The following is an 18,903-nucleotide window of genomic DNA, read 5'->3' on the forward strand; positions in this document are numbered from 1 at the left end:
GGAGGTATCTGGGGAGATAGTGTAGGGATTCTGTGAGCAAAGTGGAGATATATTTGTGTGTTTTCATGCACCTGAGATTTTTTACATGGTGTCTAGGCCAAAATCATCTGAAAAGCTAGTAGACTTTTTTTTAATTAAAGAACTGGGGAGCATTAGTGGACGAGTTTCACATGGCACCAAAGTGGGGTCCATGTATACCTGCACTCTGCCCACCCTGATCCAACCCAACCCTTTCCTCCCATATGTTAGAAAAGTTGTTTCTGGAGTACAAAATCCTCCAACTGTAGCCCCAAAAGGTAACTTTTGCACACCCTGGTTTCCCTTACACTCAATCGTGTTGTTACCAATGCTGCCATCCCAAACGGCGCTTCCTTTCAAAGTCCTTTTATTAAATATTCAAAACCAGGAGGGAGAAAAATAAACCTCCAACCCCCCCTCCCGAACACAGAACAAAACCACAAAGGAAAAAGACCCCAAACAAATCTCTTGTTTACTTTTAAAAAAAGCCCACCTTTCCTCTACCGATTCCACAAAAGTCACCATTTTCTGCCGATGATCTCTCCACTTCTTTCTAATAGGTTCCCACTCCCTGGTTTAAAAAGCACACAGACACAGAGAGCTGAGGTGCAAATACTCTCCCCCCGCTTTGCCCCAGAGAAATTAGGAATGCAACCTCTCCGTTGTGGGGACAGAAATGTGGAAGGATGGTGAGCAAAGCAGGTTTGCCCCCCTGCCAGTGACTACAAGGGGAATTTGAACTCCGGACCAAAGGAGGACAGCCCACCACCACCATCGCAATCCCCAGGAGTGGTTCTGTAGAGTCCAGTGAATAGTACGGTGAACATGCTTGCGAACCCCTTACCTTCTTCCCTCCGCACTGAGGCGACTCTCATTAAAAAGTATTGTGGTCTAATGAATATCTGTTAAAAAGAAAAAAGAAGAAAGCAAACGCACCCAAAGACCTCACAGCCGACGCTGCGTCTGGTTCCTCGACGGACCGGCGGTCTCCTGTCTGCCGTCGCCTTAATGCTATCGAGAATCGAACCGCTGGGAAATAACGGTGCGGCGGATTCACCCGAGCTGCTCCCCTTGCCCTCCCGAGACGCCCTGCTAGATCCCCTCCTAAAAACAAAAGCCAAACTACGGAGCGCGCGAAGCCAAATTGTCGATCTATCACCCCACCTTTTAAAAAAACGAAATAGCATACCTCCCACCCACCCACCCACCCCTTTCCCAGCCACTCCAAGCAGAAACCAAGTCCCCCTTTTGAGGTAGAGTTCTCTCTTTTTTTTGTGTTTTGTTTTGTCTCAGGGCCAAACAGGGGTTCCAAAGTCTCAGCCGGATCCATCCTGGGTTCAAGTAAAAGAGTCAGATAGTTTATTGCTACTATCAGGAGCAGCAGGAGGAGGCAGCGGTGGAAGGGAGAGGGGGCAGAGGGGGAGAAAAAGAGGGAGAGGGCGGAAGGAGTGAGGAAGGGGGTCCCCCGTCAAGACTCCTCGTTGCCGGAATCGTCCTCGTCGCCGTAGCAGCTGTCCACCTCGTCGTCCATCTCGTCGTCCTCGTAGTAGTCGTCGTAGAAAAGGTCGGAGCCTTCGTCCGGCGCCGGGGTCTTGGTCTTGACGCAGTACTCCGCCAGCGTCGTGGGGACCTTGACTCCGTCCCGCTCGGCATCGGCCTTGGTGCCCAGGACCTGCTTCCTGGTGGGCGATAGGAAAGGGTAAGGGTAAAACTGAGGGCAGCAGGAAAAGAAGTGATACAGCTTTATTGAATAAGTCCCCAGACCATTTCAAATAAAAAGGAACACATTACAATGATTAAAAAAAAAGAATAAAGATTTCCTGCATGGCAGAATGGGGTTGGACTGGATGGCCCTCACGGTCTCTTCCAACTCTATGATTCTAAAAAACATACATAGTTAAAACTTACATTAGGAATAATAATAAAATAATAATAATAAAAATCTCTATACAATGTGGAATATTTGAATCTGATTACAACCTTCTTGTAATTTGCACAGCAGTCTATCTGGGGCCCTTTTCTACTTCTTGCTTCCGTTAAATAACTGCTTTCACTGCAAACGAGGCAACCCTAAGAGTTATAAAAGGATCGTCTCCTTGCAATAGCAGAGACAGCTTGCTTTCATCATTCCTTTCCCTCAAATTTCTGAGGATGGGAGCTAAATATTGCTCTCTAATACCATTATATAATTGGCAGTAAGAAAAGAGGAAGACAGTGTTACAGAGGGAGTGACACCACTGAAGAAGCCAGGGCTGCCCTGAGCTTTAAGAACAGGGGTCTGTCCAAATGGCTCCAAATTGGATCCATTTGTGGAAACGCGGTTCACTTTGATTTGGTTAATGTACCATCTCCCTTTTCCATACCTTTTCCCATACCTTTGAACAGATTATATACAACTTTCTTGCAACTGTAATGGACTAAGAGTGTTTCCGTCGCTTGCTTTTACAGTTCATCTTTGCACTGTACTATGTTAGACTGGAAAATTCAGTATGCAAAGGGATCTTGTAGTACCTTTGAGACTAACTGAAAAAAAGAAGTTGGCAGCATGAGCTTTCATTGACTTAAGTCTACTTCTTCACAGATGCATGTTTGGAGGTTTCAAGTCTAATAAAGCTCATGCTATCAACTTCTTTCCTTCAGCTCAAAGGTGCTACAAGACCCCTTTCTACTGTACTATGTTTGTAATTTGTAACTTTTATTAAAAGCTATCACAAAAAACCTCATGCTTCTATAACAGCTTTATTGTGTGCCTTCAACTTGTTTCATCAGACTTAAGGCAACCCTAAGGTGGTTTGCCTTTCCTTTCCGGCTACTTAACTACATAACTAAACTTAACTACAGTACTTAACTAAATAACCTCTCCTGGCCTTTCCTAATCTGATGAACACTGAATTCACTTGGGATCCAATCGCCAGCAGAATGGATCCCCTTTCTCCCCATAGAAACTACAACTCATGTATTTTTAAAGGGACATTTGCCACCAGCCCATTACAAAACTTCTAACTAAATTTCCAGGACACTGCAGAAATAATCCACTTTGAAACTTCTTCAACTGCCCTGCCTCACTGCAAGGGAATCCTGGGAATTGTAGTTTATTATAGCACCAGAGCTCTCTCATAGAAAAGGCTAAATGCCTCACAAAACCACAGTCCCCTGAATTCCCTAAGACTGAGCCAGGGCAGTTAAAGCGGTCTCAAACTGGATTATTTTTGCAGTGTGTTTTGGACCTAAGTTGTTAGTACCACATACAGTCAAGGGTGTCTTGGAGGTCTCTCCTTTGTAGGGTAGTTGTATGTTGAAGCCACCCTGAAGGCAATGAACAACCACCACAACAATTCACAATCACAGGGACATGAGTTTGTCCATAATCCAGCAAACAATGCATCTCTAATCCAGTACAATGAATTGTACCGAGTTTGGGTTTCCTGACATGGAAATCTCCAGCTGACATGTCAACAATGATAAGAGTATCGGGAAGTCGCATGTTCTTGGCCTTAGGGGATGGCAATGGCAAACCTCCTCTGAACAAACTTTGCCAAGAAAACCCCATGATAGGATCGCTTTAGGGTTGTCATAAGTCGGAAACGACTTGAAGGCACTTAACAACATCATCATCATCTTTCTAAACTCAGCAAATGAGGTATAGTTCTTAAGGGGTGCTGAACTGTGAAGAGATCCCTGTGTCCAGTGACTGCTTGGCTCCCGCACCAACCTGATGATGTCTGTGTATTCTTGATCCTTCCCTTTACTTTCCTTCCACTTCCGGTACATGACGGAAGCATCTACGTTAGCCGGGGAGAACGTGTTTGGTTCATTGAGTAGCGAGATCACGCTGAGGAGAATTGTTCTGGAAAGAAGAATCATCAAGAGGAGCCATCAGAACTTCAGTTGGACCACATCAATTGCAACTTGAGTTTAGGGTAGCTGCAGAAATAATCTGGCTTGACACCACTTTAACTCAATGGTATGGAATTCTGGGAAGTGTAGTTTGCTGTGGCACTAGAGCGGAGCCAGGGCAGTTAAAGTGGTGGCAAATCAGATTATTTCTGCAGTGTGGATGCAGCCTGGGGCTAGGTGTCCTTCCCGGTTGGGAATGAGAACTGGAGATGGGCATCCTTTCTAGCCAGGAGACCTGGAGTTGAATGACCTTCCCTGGCAAAAGAAACATCTGGAGCTGGGTCTGCTTCTCATTTTAGGCCAGGAAAGGACTTTTATAAACAGGAAGTGAACAGAAATCACTTCCTGTTTTTATAAAGGCCTAAATTGGAAAGAACATCCTGCCTGTCTTAATCCTATGTTTATGCGTTTAAACCAGTGATTCCCAAACTTTGGTCCTTCAGATGTTTTGGACTTCAGAATTTCTAACTGTTGGCTAAGCTGGCTGGGGCTTCTGGGAGTCCAAGTCCAAAAACCTGAAGGACCAAAGTTTGGGAATCCCCGATTTAAATGGTTTCATGAGTTTAGTTATATATTGTATTTTAATCTATGTTGTACCCCACCTTGAGTCTTGGGGAAACACATAACAATAATAATAATAATAATAATAATAATAATAATAATAATATAAAGCAGGCCTTTGGAGGCTATGCTTTTCTGGTTCCTTTGTTCAAACCACCTTTCAACTCCATGAGCTCCAACGTACCTACCAGGAGCTGCCATCGAGTAAGTGGAAGCGTAGGGAAACACCAGGGAAATACCAAGGACACATGCAGGAAACCGTGTGCAAATAATCCCAGCACCAGATGGATGCAGTGTTATTTCTGTCCCTGATCCTATGCTTCGATCTCACTTAACAGCTTCTCCACATTTTAAACCAAGAGTGGGCAAAGTGTGGCCCATGAATCACATGCAGCACAAGGACTGTTTTTGTGGGCTCAGGGGTCAAACCCCCTTTCCCCCCAATAATACCCCAAATGGAGTTTCACAATCTTTGGCTCTCCCTCCTGGACTATTTTAAGCCTCGAAGAGGCAAACTTTCCTTTATAAAAAGGAAATAGGGAGGCTAAAATGTCCCAATCCCCCAAATGGGAGCAATTTGGGGGGGATTATTGAGGAAGGTGAGGGTGTATATGGCCCTCCATGTTCTCCTGGGGGCTAATTTAAAGGATATTTTTCTAAACAAAAGTCCAAAGTCATCCTCTTCATATCCTCTGAGTGCAGGGAGAGGGGGTAAGGGAAGAGCTCATACCTGACATTTTGGGTGGGATTCCACCTCTCTGAAGGTAGTTCTCCGCTCTGTGGGTCATCCACCGGAGGATGTAGAATGGAAATGCAAACGTCTCCTGTCTGAAAGAGAAACCAATATTTATTCTTCTACAGTGGAAAAATTGAAAATAAAAAAACGCTATTCTTTTTACCAGAGAGAACACCTCTCTAGAAATCTCTAGGTCCTCCAGTGCAGGTCAACACCTGCCAGAAGCTGATAACAGAATCATGCTGGAGGACCTACAAATGCCAAGAGAAGTGTTTTTTCCAGGAACTTCTAAGTTCTCCAGCACAACTCTATGGTTAACTTCTGGCAGAATTACGCTGGAGGACCTAGAGATACCTAGAGAGAACATATTAATCAAAACCGCAAATAATCAAGTCCCCAAAAGTCAAAGCCACAAATATGGAGGGCCAACTGTATATCTAATAATAGCTGGAATCCTCTTGATTCATCCCCACTAGAGGAAACCCATTCAATACTGGTAAGTCAACACAATGGATGGAACAGTTCTCTAGTCAAGATTAACAAGAAGCACAACAAAATGCCAAAGCTTTTAGCCTTTCCTTATCCTCATGGTTATTGGACAACTTACTTCGTATATGTTTGGATGCCACATTTTGGTCAGGAACCTAAAGGCGGGCGGTGAGTAAGGGTAGTCAATGGGGAACCTGAGACGAGCCTGTATGGAAACAGAGAAAGGAGAAAACACATTAACAACAGATAGGGTGGGACAGGAATCATCCTACAGCGGAGTAACCAAAAGTCCCCATCACCTCTGGCAAACCTCGATTTATTTTTAAGGGTCCAATTTTGTGTTGTTGTTTTTTTTGTCCAAAAGCTCCCCAATGATGCAAAACATCCTATCATAATTTTTCATGGCAGAATTCGTACAGAAGAGGTCTGCTCTTGCCTTTCTCTGAGGCCGAGAGAGTGCTATCCAGTGGGTTTCCGTGGCTGATCAGCAATTCGAACCCTGGTCTTATAGTGTCCTAATCCAACACTCAAACTACTACACCATACCAGCTCTGTCTCATTAGGTTGTCCTAAGTTGACTCTGACTACAAATAACAACAAATATAGTCCTGGAACTCAATGGCAGTTATCCATGGAAGCTGAATGGTGGGAGTGGTGAGATAGATCAGCGGAAGGACTTCTTCACACAGGCTGCGGGCCATTCCTTCCCTCTTTGTCTTGTGGCATCAGGTTAGGAGGTCAGGCTGGCGTCTGCCCGAGGCTTAAACATAGGGCACACTTTGCTTGTCCGGCTGCAGAGGTACTTTTAAGGTCAGGTGAGTCACTGGGACCTGTTCTCCCAGCCCACCAAGAAGTGGAGTAAGCTATTTCTGAAAATCTATCTAAAGGCTTTTTTCCTATCCCTGATCAAGCTGGCTGGACCGCTTTGCCTGCATGCCTGGACAAGGGTCAGGAGGTTTTTCTGAACAACAACAGGGCAAACCACATGGGTTTGCAGGAGATGTAAATTGGCCTAGTGGTTAAGAGTGTTTGGCTGGATCTCAGGTGAGCCAAGTCCCCACTCACAGAGTTGGAAAGGATCCCAAGGGTCATCCAGTCCAACTCCAATCTGCCATGCAGGAATACCCAATCAAAGCACCCCCAGCAGATGGCCATCCAGCCTCTGTTTAAAAACCTCCAAAGGAGGAGACTCTACCACACTCCAAGGCAGCATCTTCCACTGCCAAACAGCTCTCACCGTCAGGAAATTCCTCCTAATGTTTAGGTGGAATCTCTCTTCCTGTAACAATCCAGCAAAAGCCATCAAGTGATTTTGGGCCAGTCACTCTCTTGTCCCCTGAGCCTGATCTACTTCACAGGGCTGTTGTTGTGGGGATAAAGGGTGGTGCAGTGGTTTGAGAGTTGGACTATGACTCTGGAAAGCAGGGTTCGAATCCCTGCTCAGCCACAGAAACTCAATGGGCAAGTCACTCTCTCTGGCACAGAAGATGGCAATGGCAAACCCCCCTTTGAAGAAACTTGCCAAGAAAAGTCCGAAAGGTTCACTGTTAAGTTGGAAATCACTTGAAGGCGCACAACAACAGGGAGGAAGTAGGGGAGCCTTGAAATCATCACAGAAATGGGAGGATGCAATGACAGCAATTAATAAAACCAGTTAGGCTTCAGCCATAGCCGACGAAACACCGTGGTTTATTTTAATGCACTCTTATATAGAAACCCCAATTACGGCTTACTCCCAGGTACATGAAGCTAGGCTGGCATAGTTTCACAGTTACACTGCCAGAAACACAATCCTAAAATTGCAATTGTGAAAAGCTTTCCTTCGGACTGTGCTACTTCAGAAGGTTGTTGTGAAGAGAAAAGTAGGGAAGGGCACTGCGGATGTTGCCAGGACTTCAATGGAGGAAAAACGAGATGGCAGTTTGACACTGCTTTAACAACCATGGTTTCATGCCATGGAATTCCGGGAATTGTAGTTTGCTGTGGCACCAGAGCTTCTCTGCCAGAAAAGACTAAACATTTCCCAAAGCTACGATTCCACAGCATTATGCCTTGGCAGTTAAAGGGTGTCAAACTGGCAGTGCAGAGGCAGCCGCAGAGTAGCTTGAATGGTCACCCACCATGCTTGAAAACATTCAGTGGCATCATAGCATCTCAACCCATGAGAACTACTACCATAGTCCCAGCAGTCAATGCTTTCTTCCATTGCCAGCCTCAACCTATATACTCACAACCCCAAAACCCCCACCACAACCTGGTTTATATCGGGTACACAAAATGATGAATCATTTGAGGCAGAACGACAACACAGATCCACCCTGCATGACTTCCTCCTGAACTGTTTTAAGTTTCGATCACCGCCCAGGTTTAACCTTAATCCGTGTGGACTGCAATCCGCCTGGCTTGTCAACAGCTAACGCAAAGTTGTCCCGGCAAATAACTCCGGGCAAATCAGCCATGCCTTAATGAAAAGCGAGAAAGAGAGCTGACACTCGGATGGGTTGTTTTGAAGCCACGAAGACGGGAGCAACCAAGGAATGTGTGGGCTGGCTCATTAAAACTAAAAAGGGATCAGAGCTAGAAGGATCGTGGCCAGATGTAAAGATTAGGAAGGCTATCAAGCCTCTAGCTGAGAAACCAACTAATTAAATCTTCTATTTGACGGCGGTTCAGAAAGCAATTCTGCCGGCATTGTGGCGGAGTCCATCTTGCGTTAGGAGCCAGCATTGTGTAGTGGTTTGAGCCTTGGACTCTGGATTCCAGGGTTCCAATCCCAGCTCGGCCAGGCAAGCCCACTAGGTGATCTTGAGCAAGTCACACTCTCTCAGCCTTAGAGGATGGCAATGGGAAACCCCCTCTGAACAAGTCTTGCCAAGAAAACCCCATGATAGGGTAGCCATAAGTTGGAAACGACTTGAAGGCGCACAAACACACACACCATCTTGCAATGCCCAAGGCAGAAGGCTTGGCTCAAGGCCGACGCATTGGTAAAAGACAAAATGGTGCCCTCCATTCTAAATAGAAAAAACACAAGGCTGGTAGGACAGTGCCCATGGTCTTCAAGAAAGGGTAATAGCCAAAGGGAGGAATTTACAAACCTCCTCTGAACAAATCTTGCCAAGAGAACCCCATGATAGGTCTGCCTTAGGGTTGCCATAAGTTAGAAATGGCTTGAAAGTACACAACAACAATAGTATGGCATAGTGGTTTGAAGGATGGACTGCCACTCTGGAGACCAGGGTTCAATTCCCAGCTCAGCCATGAAACCCACTGGGTGACCTTATGCAGGTCACTCAGCCCTGGGGAAAGGCAATGGCAAACCTCCTTTGAACAAATCTTGCCAAGAAAACCTTAAGACACGTTTGCCTTAGGGTCCCCATAAGTCGGAAATGACTTGAAGGCACACAAGAACAACATGGAGGAATTGCCCCCTTGGCAGAGTCAGGCAGTTGTTAACATTCCTATGAAAGCCCTGTTTAAATATCTGGAAGGTTGCCCTATAGAGGATGGAGCAAGCTTATTCTCTGCCGCTCCCGAGAATAGGACCCAGAGCAATGGATTCAAGTGAGAGGTAAAGAGATTCCAGAAGAACCTCTGGATGGTAAGATCTGTTTGACAATGGAAGATGCTGCCTTGGAGTGCAATGGAGTCCCTTTCTTTGAAGGTTTGGATGGCTTTAGGGTTGCCATAAATTGGAGACTGGATGGCCTTAGGGTTGCCATAAATTGGAAAATGACTTGAAGGCACATGACGACAACAAGTCCGGGATGAATCAGCCTTCAGAGTTCTTCACAAGCACAGGCAACAATTTTAGAGTGGGAAAAGATTTATAGGACAACGGTAAAGCTCCTGCTTCACATGCAGACCTTAAATCTGTGTCTCCGAGTGGGACTGGGAAAGTCTCTTGGCTGAAACCCTACTGCTGGTCAGTGCAGACGATATGCAACTAGATATGGCATAAGGCAGTCCCCAACTTTGATGAGGCTTCTCTGCAGCGTGGTTGTTTCCAAAAGCAAAAAAAATAAAATACCTTGGAAAAGGTATATCCCCCCCCCCTCAACCTTTCCTTTTTATGTTATAACCCAGCTCTCTCTTTGGGAACCAACTGTTTCCAGAAAGCTTTGTAACTACTGAGCAACCTGCCAGTTCCAGAACAATTTTAAAACCGCCCCACGGACAAACAGAATGGGATGGCTGACTAAAAGTCAACCTTTGTTGTCACAGAGGAACAACTCTTTTCTGATAAAGGCTATACCACTTTTGTCCCTCGGCCAGAGGAAAACCTCCAGTTTTGATGGCAAAACATACCTAAACCTGGCAAACTAAGTGACAAGAGCATCATACCAAGGTACAACTATGCAAGAGAGCCAGTGTGGTGTAGTGGTTTCAGCACTGGACTCTGGAGACCAAGATCCGAATCCTAGTTTGGCCATGTACACCCACCATGGGCAGGTCACACTCTTTCAGACTCAGAGGACGGCAATGGCAAACCCCCTTTGAAGAAACTTGCCAAGGAAATCCCACAATAGTCTTAGGGTCGCTGGAAACAACTTGAAGGCGCACAACAACAGCAACAAACAACTATGGGGGGGGGGGGGGAAGGGAACAAGCTTTTTACTCAATTGTAAAGATATATCATTAAATACCAAAGCCAGAATAATTCAGGATCAATCAATTCAGTTTGGATTTCTACATATCAGTGTGCAAAAACTAGAAAGGGAATAAAGCTGAGAGGAGGAAAATCAGCTCATTTGAGATGCAGTGCTGGAGGAGCGCTCTGCAGATACTATGGTCAGAGGGGTCCTTTTTACGGATATATATTTCTTTTGAACCCTCTTGGGTTTGGGGATGGCGGCAGCTGCAGACATGGAAATGCCCTGCATTTAGAGGTCATTTGGCAAGCTCTCTCTCTCTCTCTCTATTATTTTTACCTCTGGGGGTTCCTGGAGACCATAAAAATGGCCCTACAGGGTCATATATGGCCCGCAGGGCACACTTTGCCCAGCTCTGGTCTGAACCAAAGTGAGAACTGGGAAGTCCTAAGTCGGTTTCCCCCCAATTTGATTCTGCATTTCAACTCCCACCAGTCTCAACCACCACGACCGATGGCTGGGAATGCTGGGAGCTATCATCCAAACCATCTGGAGGATGCCAGACTAGGCAGGGCTGCTTTTAAAAGAGTCCCGTATCCTATCAGGCCCCAAATCACTGACCGGCTTTAGCTTCTACACACACACTAGCAATGTAAGGATAAATGTGAGTGTCCTACCTTACAGGGCTGTTTTGCAAGTATGATAGTTTGTTTGGGACACTAAAAAAACAACACAACCTATTCTCAGCATGACCAACCAAGGGAAGGAGTTACACTCCTTATACGGTGGCATGCCTTGGGGCCACAGGTTTTACAAGATACTGAGCCAAGGAAAAGAGCCACCAGGCCTCAGATGGAGGCAAACCAGCTCCAAGCTGACTCAGACAGTCCAGGCCTCCACTGTTTTCGTCACGATGAGGAAGCCGGAAGCCACGGGTTGCAAAACAGGCTTTCCCAACCTGGGCCTCCATTGGTTTACAGCCTCTGACTCTCTATGACCCATTTACCCAAATAAACAAACCTCCACCTAGTTTCTCAGCAGCCCCCAGATTGGCAGCGAAACAAAGGCCAGGTCTGCATGCACTGCAAAGCTGAATGCCAAAAGGATGTACCTTGCACACCTTTCCCTCTCCATATGGCACAGGGTGGGAAATTAGAGCTTTCTGCTTCCCTTTTAGAGAGACAGCCTGGTGTAGTGGTTTCAGTGTTGGACTCTGGGAGACCAGGGTTCGAATCCCTACATAGTTTGCTAGGAGACCTTGGGAAAGTTACACTTCCAGCCTCAGAAAAACAGCAATTTCTGTCCCAAAGAAATCTTGTCAAGAAAACTTTGGGATAGCTTTGTTGTTGCTGCTGTGTGCCTTCAAGTCATTTTTGACTTATGGCGACCCCAAGGCAAACCTATCATGGGGCTTTCCTGGTAAGATTTCTTCAGAGGGGGTTTGCCATTGCCATCCTCTGAGGCTGAGAGCGTGTGACTTGCCCAACGTCACCCAGTGGGTTTCATGGCTGACCTGGGAATCGAACCCCAACAACAGCAGCAACATGTCTTCTAAACCTTAAACTATGATGATATGACTTTAGCCACTAAGGAGACAGGAGACTTTAGCTGCAATTGTATACACACTTATTTACGCCTTCAAGTTGTTGTGCGCCTTCAAGTTGTTTTCCGACTTATGGCAACCCCAAGGCAACCCCACCACATGGTTTTCCTGGCAGGTTTCTTCAAAGGCGGTTTGCCAATGCCGTCCTCTGAGGCTGCGAGAATGCAACTTGCCCAATGCAACAACATTATCAGACTGAAAGTCCCATCATCCCTCGCCACCTGCTATGCTGACTAGGACTGATGGGAGTTGCAGCCCAACAACATTCAGAGGGCCATATGTTCCCTGCCCTGATTTAGACTGAAGAGAAGGAGGACAAGGATTATTATTATTATTATTATTATTATTATTATATAAATTTCAATCAATCAATTATCCCAACCGGGTGTTATAAAAATGGGTCGAGACTGAAACTCCCATTATCCCTGACGACTGTGGCCACTGGCAGTGAGGTCAGAGCAAGGAAAGGTGGATTCAAATATCTGTGAGACTGGGCCTAATGTAACAGGGAAGGGTCTGTTGTTGAGATAACGAAAGTCACCATGGAAGAAAAGAAACCCAGAGATTTTAAAGAACGTTTTCCCACCTTATTTACTCATAAGTAACTTGGTACTCAACCTAAGATCTATTATTAGAAACTGAACTACTTGGAACTGGGGTTGGTCCGCTGAGGTCAAACCCAGCAAGAAGTGTAAACACTGACATTTTAGCTTCTGTTTATTTCGGTGTTGACACACTCACAGTCCCAGCCGACACAGGTCTGCTCAGATGTCACCTTTGCTGTTTCCAAGGGCCTGGTTTGTTTTTATGTGTGGCGTAGGCTAGCTGTTGTTATTGTGGGCCTACACAACATTTATGGTGACCCTAAAGCCAAATTATTATGGGGTTTTCTTGGCACGGTTTGCTCAGACGGGTTTGCTTTTGCCTTCCTCTGAGGCTGAGAGAGTGCGACTTGCCCACGGTCACCCAGTGGGTTTTCATGGCCGAGCAGGGATTCGAACCCTGTTCCCTGGAGTTGTAGTCTAACGCTCAACCCATTCCACCTTGCTACCTCTCTTATAGCACTCCTTAATATTTCCCTGTTTAATATTGGCTTCCCATTTTGGTACAGCTTTACACTTCTTCTTCATCATATTTACACACTAACATATTCAATTTCATCACTTTTATAATGGTGCGTATTCTGTACATCGAATGCAAGTATGATCTTAAATTTATCATCCTGTTTTGGGAAACGTTTCAAAGGCGATTTCTAAACCTATAAAAAGTAACTAAACAATTAATGGTGCTTATTGGTGTAGTTTGAGACTGTGACTCTGGTTCGAATCCTGGCTTGGCCATTAAACTCCACCTTGAGCAAGTCACGCTCTCTCAGCCTCAGAGGAAGGCAATGGCAACCCCGCTCTGAAGAAACTTGCCAAGAAACCCTCCCGATAGAGTTGCCATAAGTCAGAAACAAGTCGAAGGCATACAGCAACAACAACAACACTATAATTCATTGATCCTGACAGTCTGTCAATATGGATGCCCTTTTGACTTGGGTCTTTTGTTGAAGCTTCCTTGTTCATTTTGCTGCTGTCCGTTTTGTTCCTCGGTTGTTTTCAACTCTGTTGTTTAATGTTCCCATGTTCTATTTAATCACCTTCTTTTTATTGCTCTTTGTGTACATCCTTTGAAGGCACAGCGGGCCAAGGAATGACAGAAAAGGACTGTATAACCCATCCAACCCCCTGCCATGCTGCAAACCAGAACCACAGGATTATAGATTTGGAAGGGACCACAAAGGCCATAAGGTCCAACCTCCTGCCATGCAGGAATACACAACAGAAGCACTCCTGAAAGATGGCCAACCAACCTCTCCTTAAGCCAGGTTCAATTTAAATCATGGCTTAACCCTTGGATTAAAGCAAATGACTTAAAAATAACCACTCATTAAAAGAAAGATTCCTTTTTCTTTCTTTTTTAGTCTGGCTGTCATTGCTGTTTTCCAACCCTCTTACTGGAACAACCATGACTGTATGCATTTCAACATGTTAACCTTAACAGTTTATTGGAAGTGGTGCATTGTCAGACCGGTATCCGGTGCCTAGATGCTTCTTTTTAATCACTTTATTTTACAGTGGGGGAAATGCCATTCAGAAACAAATCCTACAATTCACTTAAGTTACTTTAATAGAGCAATAGAGCAAATACAGTACTATTTAAACTAGTGGCCGTAACATTTGAACTGCGTTTTGCTACTTAATTTTTCTGATTCAGTCATATATTGGTGCAGTCTTACATATTAATGCAAATAAAATGGTTTAAAAACCACGGTTTAAACACAAACACAGGTTTGTTTCTTCTAAAAAAACTGGGTTCCCCCCCAAAAAAACCTCTTTGAGATAAGTCTATTCCACTCTTAAACAGTTCTTGCAAGCAAGAAGTTCTTCTTAATGTTTAAGCCAGTGGTTCCCAACCTTCCTAATGCCATGACCCTTTAATACAGTTCCTCATGTTGTGGTGACCCAAACCCATGAAATTATTTTCGTTGCTACTTCATAACTGTAATTAAATAGGTGGTTTCCAATGGTCTTAGGCGACCCCCATGAAAGGGTCATTCGACTCCCAAAGGGGTCCCGACCCACAGGTTGGGAACCACTGGTTTAAGCAGAATCTCTGTTCCTATAATTTGAATCTATTGGTTCATGTTCTAGTCTCTGGAACGACAGAAGTTAAACACTCTATTTTCCAGTGACATCCCTTCAGATATTGAAAGATAGTTATTATATCACCTCCCAGTCCTCTCTTCTCCAAGCTACTACATCAGATATGTATGTATGTATTTAATATCCCAAGAACTCCGGCGAATATTAGTTCAGCACCTTGGATAGCTCCTGTAAGCTTCGGACTAAAAGCCAGATCCACCATCTCACTGACACAGAAGCCACACAGTCACTATTGAGAAGTAAATCCCATTTAACTCAGTGGATACCAATGTGGAGTAGATACACACGACCACATTGCTCTGTTTTTCTTTCTGCGACACAAGCATTTTTGTTTAATATGTATACGCTAGCTTTGACGTCATCATTATCGGTGATGTTAATTAATAAGCTTCTGCATAGTTTACTATATCGCACAATCCCTCAAAGTGGTGCTTGTATATGTTTACTTACCTATGCTTCTGTGTTGACAATGTAGAAACATCTGTAAAACTGTCGCTTCCTAGAATTCATAATTTGCACACTAGTTTTGTTGCGTTAACTGCCCTCAAGTCAACTTCAACTTACAGAGGCCCTATGAAGGAGAGAGCTCCAAGTCATCCTATCCTTTACTCAGGTCTTGCAGATTGCCATGGCTTCCTTGACGGAGTCTGTCCATCTGGAAATCCATCTATCCATACTGTGTTCATAGGGTTTTTTAGACTTTAAGCCACTTTGGGTCCCAATTTTGGGAGGAAAATGGGATGACGATAATCATAATAATAATGATAATGATACTGACTTCACAAGCTTCATTGTCTTTTCTAATACATCATGCCTTCTCGTGATATGGCCAAAGTATGACATCCTCAATTGAGTCAACTTGGCTTCTAAGGAGAGTTTAGGCTTGATTTTTGTCTAGGTCTGGTTTGTTTGTCTTTGTTGCAGTTTACAAAACTCTCCTCCAGCGCCAAATCTCAAATTAGTTGATTTCCTTCCTGTCAGCTTTCTTCACCATCTAGTTCTCACAATCAAACATAGAAACGGGAAATATAATAGAATGGACAGTCCTAACTTCAGCATTCAGTGATCTATCTTTGCACTTCAGGATCTTGTCTCGCTCTTTCATCGCTCCCCTTCCAAATCTTACCCTTGTCCTGATTCCTTCTCGTCCATTAATCTAGTTGAGGATTTATACGCTTGCTTTAGATATGTATTTGGAAGCAGGCATGTGATGTGTAAATTTACAGCGCTTTATAAATAAAGGTTAATAATAATAATAATAATAATAATTCATATACACACAGCGTTTAAAATTTATACACTAGCCTCAAGGATACGTTTTGAATGCCTTGCCTAGAAATGTCTCTCCCAATCCAGTGATTTAGTTGTCTATAATACATATATGTACAGATTTGTGTATGTGTGTGTGTGTGTGTATATATATATATACACACACACACATATGCATACATATATATATGTACACACACACACACAGAGAAAGAGATTTGTTCGTACATAATAGCCATCATTCCACATCAACATGGCCACTAGAGTTGTTATCTAACAGCTCTGTTGTTGTTGTGTAGCTCCAAGTCATTTCCGACTTATGGCGACCCAAAGGCCAACCTATCTTTGGGTTTGCTGGGCAACATTTCTTCACAGGATGTTTGCCATTGCCTTCCCCTGAAGCTGAGAGAGTGTGACTTTCCCAATGTCACCCAGTGGGTTTCATGTCCGAGTGAGGAATCAAACCCTGGCCTCCAGAGTCATAGTCCCTAACTCAAAGAACTACCCTAATTTAACAGGAACGCTTTTTAGAAGTGTACACTGGTTTGTAAACTTCGTACGTATGTCTCGTTTTAGAATGTATACAATTCCTTCGAAATGCGATTTAGCTGATAAGTGAGGTTCTATATTTCTATATGCACAGTGTATACTGCAACGGAAAAGGTATACACCAGCTTTCCTTGGATACAAAGAACCTGTATTCTAGGCTTTCTAGCACATTCACGAAGCAGTTTCAGTTGCAGACAAAGAAGGCACACACTAGCCCCACTGATAACACAAAGGCTGTGTATTCTAGCCCCATATGTACACACCAGCTCTTCATGTATACCCAAAATATATGCCGTAACTCAAATTTAGACTACCAGCGAGTCTTGGTTACAAAGAATGTGTACTTTAGCCTTGGATTTCCACACCGGCTGAAACAAAGAACACGTACTCTAAGTCTGTGTTTATATTCTAGCTCCAGATACATTCGTATTCTAGCTTCAGATTTACCCCCCCTTGTACACCTAAATGTCGACAGTAAGTAACTCAGACGTCCCAGCTATTGTGTACAAGAAGAATGTGTATTTGTGTCCCAAATGTATACCCCAACCTCCCTTAGACACAAAGAATGTGTACTCTAGTTCCGAATGTAGATCTCACTTGCACAACACACTCCTATTTCTGAATTTGTACCCCAGCTCCAGCGGTGCACACAAAGCGTGTATTCCAGCTCCGGTTTTACACACCAGACGCCTTTGTAGGGTCTTCTTAGGCAAGGAAGACTCAAGAGATGTGGTTTGGCCAACTCTTACCTACAGCATCTGGTATTGGTTGGTGGTCTCCCATCCAAGGGCTAACCAGGGCTGACCCTGCTCACTTTCCAAGGCCAGGCAGGACCTGGTGCCTTTAAGGCAGTGGTCCCCAAACTGTGCCCTTTAAGAGGTCTTGGACTTCAGCTCCCAGAAGCCTCAGCCACGTTGGCCAATAGTCTGGGATTCTGGGAGCTGAAGTCCAAACTCACTTGAAAAGGCACAGTTTGGGGAACCACCGCTTTAAGGTATCTGTCTGTATGTCTATATATACATATATATGTGTGTCCTTCCAAGACTTAGGGCAACCCCATGGATTTCATAGGGTTTTCTTAGGCAAGGAAGACTCAGAGAGGTGCTTTGGTCAGTTCCTTCTTCTGAAATGCAACCTACAGAACCAGCTATTCCTTGGCGGCCTCCCATCCAAGTACTAACCGGGGCCGAACCTGCTCAGTATCCAGGATCAGATGGTGCCTATGGACCTGGTGCCTATGGATTGGATCCGACGTATTACCAACCTTGGCGGCTTCGGAAAGGCGGTCAAGACGGATCTTTCCTGACTGGCCTTCCCTGAATAATCGACTCGGTCTCCCTCGCTGATGTTGCCTTTTATGGTCGGTCTCCCATCCAAGGACCATCCAGGGCTGGCCCTGCTTAGCATCAGAGCTGACAAGTTTAAGGCCTCAATAATTAAAGATGGTGAAAGGGTTGGAGGAAGGAAATAAGTAATATTAATCGATAAAATTGAGAAGTAACCCGGTTTGGCCCCGCTTTAGCGCTTTTTGTGGTTCTTTGCTATGGAATTCTGGGAGTTGGAGTTTGTTGTGGGGCCAGAGGCCCCACAACAAACTCCAACTCCCAGAATTCCATAGCAAAGAGTCACAAAAAGAGCTAAAGCGGGGCCAAACCGGGTTATCTCTCCAGTGTGGATGCAAAGGGACCCCCCTTTGCCTCTCACCTTGAAGTATCCGCCTTCGTAGTGAGTGTTTGGGGGCCCGAAGATGGCCACCTCCCAGTTGTAGAGGTCCCCTTCGTCCACCAGGCTGACTCGGAAGCCCTCCACGGGCTCCTCCTGAAGCCCTTTCAGCTCCAGCAGCAGCGCCTTCTGAGAGCTGGGCACCGACGGCCTCGCCATGGTTAGCCCAGAGCCAGAATCCGGAGCTAGGCCGCGAGCGAAGCCGGGGGCTCGCGTAGAACGGGAGGCCCGGAGGAGAAGCGGCGCGAGCGGCGGACCTGAAAGAGACGCGTCGCGAATAGAGAGGCGAGCGCCCAGCTAGGCAGCCAGGCAGGCGCGCGCGCAGGGTTGCCTGGGAGGCGTAGTTCCAAAGAGGACGGGAAAGAGGAGGGGCCACTCGCCGCCACGCCCCCTTCCCTGCGCGTCGGCCAATGAGAAGTGGCCGCGGAGGAGTGGGCGGGGACTCCAAGGACTACATTTCCCAGAAGGCCTTTGAGCTGGATATACTGTATTGATTAGGACAGAAGCTGGCCATATACATAGACAGACAAATAAACACATTGAAATGCTATTATGATGTTTTTAATTTACTTTAGACATTTTTATCTTCTTTTTTAAATTTTTTATTGTACTTTAATATTATTTTAATGTATTTATTTATCCCAGTTTCTATCAATGTTTGTATTATTTTAATGTGTTTGTATTTATTTATTTATTTATTTATCCCAGTTTCTATCCATGTTTGTATTATTTTGATGGATTTGTATTTAACGTATTTGT

General features: G+C 44.9%; 1 protein-coding gene across 1 annotated transcript; it reads right to left on the reverse strand.

Moving 5' to 3' along the window:
* Positions 1–368: 368 nt before the first annotated feature.
* Positions 369–18,464, reverse strand: CDC34 (cell division cycle 34, ubiquitin conjugating enzyme). Its single transcript, XM_089535778.1, has 5 exons — positions 18,127–18,464; positions 5,820–5,906; positions 5,207–5,304; positions 3,731–3,865; positions 369–1,697 (listed from the first exon to the last, which is right to left on the reverse strand). The coding sequence occupies exons 1-5, from the start codon at positions 18,301–18,303 to the stop codon at positions 1,487–1,489; spliced, it is 708 nt and encodes a 235-aa protein (XP_089391904.1). The 5' UTR covers positions 18,304–18,464; the 3' UTR covers positions 369–1,486.
* Between the last annotated feature and the right edge of the window lie 439 nt (positions 18,465–18,903).

The sequence above is a fragment of the Sceloporus occidentalis genome, unplaced genomic scaffold (genome assembly GCF_023333645.1).
Source record: "Sceloporus occidentalis isolate IW3139 unplaced genomic scaffold, rSceOcc1.0.p SCAF_8, whole genome shotgun sequence".
In the NCBI taxonomy this organism is placed as follows: domain Eukaryota; kingdom Metazoa; phylum Chordata; class Lepidosauria; order Squamata; family Phrynosomatidae; genus Sceloporus; species Sceloporus occidentalis.

What these genes read in the sequence shown, in the direction of transcription:
- CDC34 (XM_089535778.1), bottom strand. Translation starts at nt 18,303, where the DNA reads ATGGCGAGGCCGTCGGTGCCCAGCTCTCAGAAGGCGCTGCTGCTGGAG. An exon ending in AATCCCACCCAAAATGTCAG is followed by an intron (nt 3,866 to 5,206) that starts GTATGAGCTCTT and finishes TCTTCTTTCCAG; the next exon opens with AACAATTCTCCTCAGCGTGA. An exon ending in GAATACACAGACATCATCAG is followed by an intron (nt 1,698 to 3,730) that starts GTTGGTGCGGGA and finishes ATCGCCCACCAG; the next exon opens with GAAGCAGGTCCTGGGCACCA.